We start from the raw sequence: 5,338 nt of genomic DNA on the forward strand, positions 1-5,338 counted from the left end.
AAAAAAAAAAAAAAAAAAGACATTGACAAATTGTTATTACCAAAATCAATCTCCATAACTAAAGACCAATGTCTCAGAAGGCTCTCTAAAAAAAAAACGTACATTTGTCTTTAGTAGAACTGATTACTGCAGGTCTGCCTAAAAAGGGGATCAGACGGCTGCTGTTGATCCGGTGTCCTCACTAAAACCAAGGAAACGAAGCACAACAATAAAGTTCTAAAATAATTACACTGACTTTTTGTATATCAAGGAATATACGTTAATATACTAATTTTAGTCTGTCAAACACTGAATTGCTTAGCACTAAAATACATTAAACTTGTTGTCAATGTATCAACCTTCGGGATATCTCAGTTTTTCTGGCCTGAGTCCAGTCTGCAAACCCAGAACAAGAATCAAACATAGAGACGTTTTTATGCTCCACTAACCTGGAAAAAAAAAAGAAAATCTTCTAGAAGACTGCAAAGGAGCTGAAATCCTGAATTCATTTAAATCAAAATTATAAACTCCCTTGTTTAGAGTTACTTTTGCCTCTGCTTTTTAAGCTGTTAACTAAAACATAAGCAGTTTAAGTTTGTTATCCAACTTTCAATCACCTGCAACAATTATGCCTCCTCAGCATTATTTTCTTTCAGACTTTTTTTTTCTTTTGATTTGATACAGCAGTGAATTTTCTGGTCACTGAAAGGTACTTCATAAATAAACTTACCTTGCCTAAAGAGCGGCAGCGACACATTTTGGTTGCCGATGTGTGAATATAATCTGGCATAAGCCGCAGTTCTGTGTGCTGATTGGGTAAGTCCCAAAGTGATAACTGCCCGCCATGTCCAACTTTTAGCCAATCACAGCAGCAGTAGTAAATCACATTCTTGATTTGTTTCACAACTAGCAGAATTATCAGATATATCAAACTCTTGCCAAATCCAGTCGGGAGGAAATCGCAAACTTTTCCATCCATAAAGACAAAATCACATTGTTTTTTCAAAAAGAAAAAAAAGGATATTCAAGCTAAAACTGGCACGGATTTTTTTTTTTTCCTTCAGCCTTATACCTCTGGTTGACTTAACATACGTCACTGCATTTCATTGGTCCGAAACATTTCTGTATTGAGGCTAGTGCAACTATTGGCCTCTGGGAAGATGCATTTTTAGGAGTTTGTGAATTCACAGATTTAGAGACAATTCATCTTAGGCTATGTGGATATGTGGGCACATTATATTTTGAAGGATGTTGAATTAATTGTCTCTTCAATTGATTTAATTTTTCAAAAAACTATTCCTTAATATTCTCATTGGGTCAGGTTATATAAATCGATCTGTGATATTTGGTTTATTTCCTGCAGCATTACTATGACCGCCTGCTCCTCCATCTTGGCCTTGGGCATGATGCCACTCTGCTTGTTCATCTACACTAGCGTCTGGACTGCCAGTGGCACTATAAAGGTTCCTTTTGACAGTATCGGTAAGCAAACAGATCTACTGTCTTTATATTTTCTATAATTATCGCTAATAAATCTGAAACCTTAAGGCCTCCTACCATGCATTTTTCATTTGTGTTTGCTTTTTTCAATTTGGAAGAGTAGCACCTGCTCGTTGACTGACCTTTTTATCTTTGCTTGCTCAGGAATCACTCTTGCAGCACTTCTGATACCCATTGCAGCAGGGATTTTTGTAAAAACCAAGTGGCCTCGTATTGCAAACAAGATCCTCAAGGTAATAATGCTTTAGATTTAGTTGTGCAAGCTGTTGACCAATAAGAAGCCATAGACAGAGAGTAAGTGAAGTATTTTTGTGCCCATTTTCACAGGTTGGTTCAATCGCCGGGTTTGCTCTCATTATCGTCATAGCGGTGGTGGGAGGCGTCCTCTACCAATCCTCCTGGGTCATTTCTTCTTCCTTATGGATAATCGGAACCATCTATCCCTTCATTGCCTTCAGTATGGGTTTCTTAATGGCCCGGTTTGTGGGTCAGCCCTGGCACAGGTGAGCAAAAAAACAAACACCTCAGAAGTCAGTATTTCTTTATACTTAAACTTTGCCCCCATCAAGGTAAACAATAAGGAAAGAGGAAAACCACCATAATTACAGATTAGATTTTTTTTATGAGGGTCATCATTATTACTTCTTTTGTTCAGATGTCGAACGATTGCACTGGAAACTGGTTTCCAGAACTCCCAGCTATGCACCACCATTGTCACACTGTCCTTCTCCGCTGAGGAGCTGGAGGTCATGTTCGCATTTCCTCTGATCTATAGCATCTTCCAGCTCGGCATGGCTCTCATTGCTGTGATTGGTAAGTTTCACTGGAAAATAACTTATTGTATGTATTTTTTCCAGGATATCAATGTTGTATTAACCAGTAATGTTTCTCACTGTCATCCTTTCTTTGACAGCCTTCCAAGTATATAAAAGGAAATGTGGAAAAGGTTCTCTTAAGGAGGACAGCGCAGCAGAAAATGAAGAAACAAAGCAAACAGATTTCTCTCTGGATAACAAAGCGTTTGACTCTGACGAGCTGAGCGGCACCTTTGCACACATAAAGGAATGAGATTCCAAATGGCTGCCAATGATTGACTCTAGACCTTCTGATTAAAGCAGCACTATTGAACTGTGATCAGACACTGCTCTCTACAGGCTGAAATATAAATCACACAACAACTGGACAAAGTTTGGAAAGATTTCTGTCTGATTAGCAAGAGGTCAAATGAAGGGGGGGGGGGCCCTGACTGACCCAATATGGAGTTTATTTTTGAATGCGGTTAGGCATTGAGTCCTGCTGTCTTTTAATGTATTAATGTAAATAGTTTTTAAAAGAATCAAGTATCTTTGTCTTTAATGGTAAAGTGACTAAATGTCAGAACTGTTTAAGAAGTTTTAGTTTGATATATTAGAGGCTTGATTTCAGCTATGTCTCATTAAAATCTTATTTTTTTTAAGAAGTTTTTTCTTTTTTCTGCACATTAATAAAATTGGGTGAACATTCAAAGAAATTAGGGCTGATCTGATTTTTTTTCCCCAGTTTTTTTCAGGTTTTCTGAGAGAACACATGCAATTTACACTAACAATATGCATTATAAAATATACTGTATTTGTGTTCTTTTTAACGGGTTGATAGAAATAAAAAACTTGCATAAATGGGAATTCATCAGCTGTTATTAAAGAACACTCAGACAAGTGTTGCAGTTGCTGAAAAAATGGTATATATATTTAAATATTAACATCTCAAAGGGCTTAAATAAACTGTTAAGGTGTTAAGGTGTTGTTTCATACAGGCAACTATTTAGAGGAAAACTGATGTTTTGATTTAATACAAAGAGTTCAATAAGTATTACAGTATAAATATATTTTTTTCAAAAGTATGTACACATGTATATTAAGTAAACAATGCAAAATATTTGTATCAACAATAGAACCCAGATCTAAAATGTAAAGTGAAAACAAAGCTACTCCAAGATGGATCCTTGTGGAGCTCCACGTGTAAGTGGGGCAAAAGATGAAGATTTAAAACCAAAATTATCACCCCTGGATTTGTAGATAAATGCATCCTTTCAGTAACTTAAAGATACCATAATCCAAATGTTACTCTAATTAAAACATACTAAGACTGCCCAGAAACTATACATATGAACAAAGATGCTACTCTTCAAAAAAGGAAACACAGGGACTTAATAATTCATACCAGGCAAATATGTGCTGATCTTCATATCTGAAGAAATTAAATATATTTACTGCTGATCTAAACTTGTAAATATCTACACTTCAAGCACTCCTAAGTTTGAAATAATTGGAATTGTGAGAAAGAAAGCTGGACAAGGACCCATCCTCCTCAACCAATGTTAAGACTTTAAACATGGTAAGGGAGGTGCAGTATTTAATAACTCCAAATCTCTCTATTACAGAGCCACAGCCAATAATATGAATAAGTTTCCATTAAAAGCACAAGAGCAACTTACCCCCTTTCCTTTACGATTCCATTTAGCAAACACTAGATCAGGGGTCACAAACCTTTTTAAGGCTGAGGGCCACTTCAAGGGTACTGAGTCATAGAAAGGGCTACCAATACTGACCCATGCACAGCAAGGGTCAGTGTTCACCTAAACTTCATTATAAACATTTTTATTGTTTCCTTTAAGTTCTAATTGTATTTTAGACATTGTCATTTTTAAAGGATCTATAAATTATTAAAAAAGGAGAAAAACAGAATAGAATAAAAATTTCAAACAGCCTACTGGTGAATTGTTCTTTTCTTAGAAGTCTGAGGGCACCCCATGTGGTCCATGAGGGGCCCCTTGGTGCCCGAGGGCACCACGTTGGTGACCCCTGCACTAGATGGTTTGAATTTGACACATAATACGAATACAGGAAGTCACTTAAAAACATCCCAGTCATTCAAATGCCTGCCAGTTTCTAGTAACTTACTATTCGAATGTAATTCCAGAACCATTTATTTACCATTTCATAGGTGTTTCCTTCACTTGCATGGGATTGTTGTTTTTTTTGTTTTGTTTTTTTATACATATATATATATTTCTGAAATTTTGCAACTTCTAAATTTTCATAGATGGCTCTTCTTCAAAATAAAAGGTTATTGTCACCCAACCTATTCTAATTGTCCTCACCACCAAACACATAATGCACATTAATCATCATTAAGTCATCATCTTCATTTTCTACTAACTTTTCTCTTATTTTTTTTTGGAAAAATCTCCATTCCAAAGTATATCACAACACAACTGAACATACCGTCCTAATGAGTCAAGGCTTAGCGGCTTCCATAATTATGGCCTTGTGGCAACTGGGAGGGATGCAGGTAGCATAGGGATGCTTGAGGCTGCTACTGTAGGTGCTTTACTAGAACTGAGACATTTTTCTCTCATTCATGTCAGCTTTTGTTAGTCTATTAAGTAAACCCCACCTAAATCATGTCAGTTTGTGATGTGTTGAAATCTGAAAATCCATTAAGGGGTACAAATACATTTGCGAGGCTTTTTATGCTATCAAAGTCAGACACTTCATAGCTTATAGTAGACCATTCAGGCTTTGGGCTTACATTTATAAAGCGATTCATTTTAAAGAAAGTGCACTGTGATAATAATAAATAATTATAATAATAATATGGGCTACACATTTTGTTTCTCCTCATAATTGCATACAGCTTATGTTTAATTATGCCTTAAAGGAATAGTTCACCCAAAACATGATTAGCCTTCATTTTCTACTCACCCCCATGCTGAACAACACTCTGGAGTACTTTTTTGATCTCTCAAATGCTTCTGGAGATCTGGGAGGCTTCTTGCTGTCTGCTGACATTCAAATAATGGAGGTCTATGGTGCCCGAG

At 36.3% G+C, this 5,338-nt stretch overlaps 1 protein-coding gene across 1 annotated transcript in view; it reads left to right on the forward strand.

Moving 5' to 3' along the window:
* LOC107082477 (ileal sodium/bile acid cotransporter-like) overlaps positions 1–2,547 on the forward strand; it is a 3,149-nt gene extending 602 nt beyond the window's left edge. Inside the window, exons 2-6 of the mRNA XM_015371177.1 lie at positions 1,343–1,461; positions 1,624–1,712; positions 1,807–1,982; positions 2,135–2,292; positions 2,393–2,547. Coding sequence (XP_015226663.1) covers positions 1,343–1,461; positions 1,624–1,712; positions 1,807–1,982; positions 2,135–2,292; positions 2,393–2,547 — 697 coding nt within the window. The remainder of the gene's footprint in view (positions 1–1,342; positions 1,462–1,623; positions 1,713–1,806; positions 1,983–2,134; positions 2,293–2,392) is intronic.
* Positions 2,548–5,338: the final 2,791 nt, after the last annotated feature.

Source organism: Cyprinodon variegatus, unplaced genomic scaffold (assembly GCF_000732505.1).
Source record: "Cyprinodon variegatus isolate N-32 unplaced genomic scaffold, C_variegatus-1.0 Scaffold3, whole genome shotgun sequence".
Classification (NCBI taxonomy): Eukaryota; Metazoa; Chordata; class Actinopteri; order Cyprinodontiformes; family Cyprinodontidae; genus Cyprinodon; species Cyprinodon variegatus.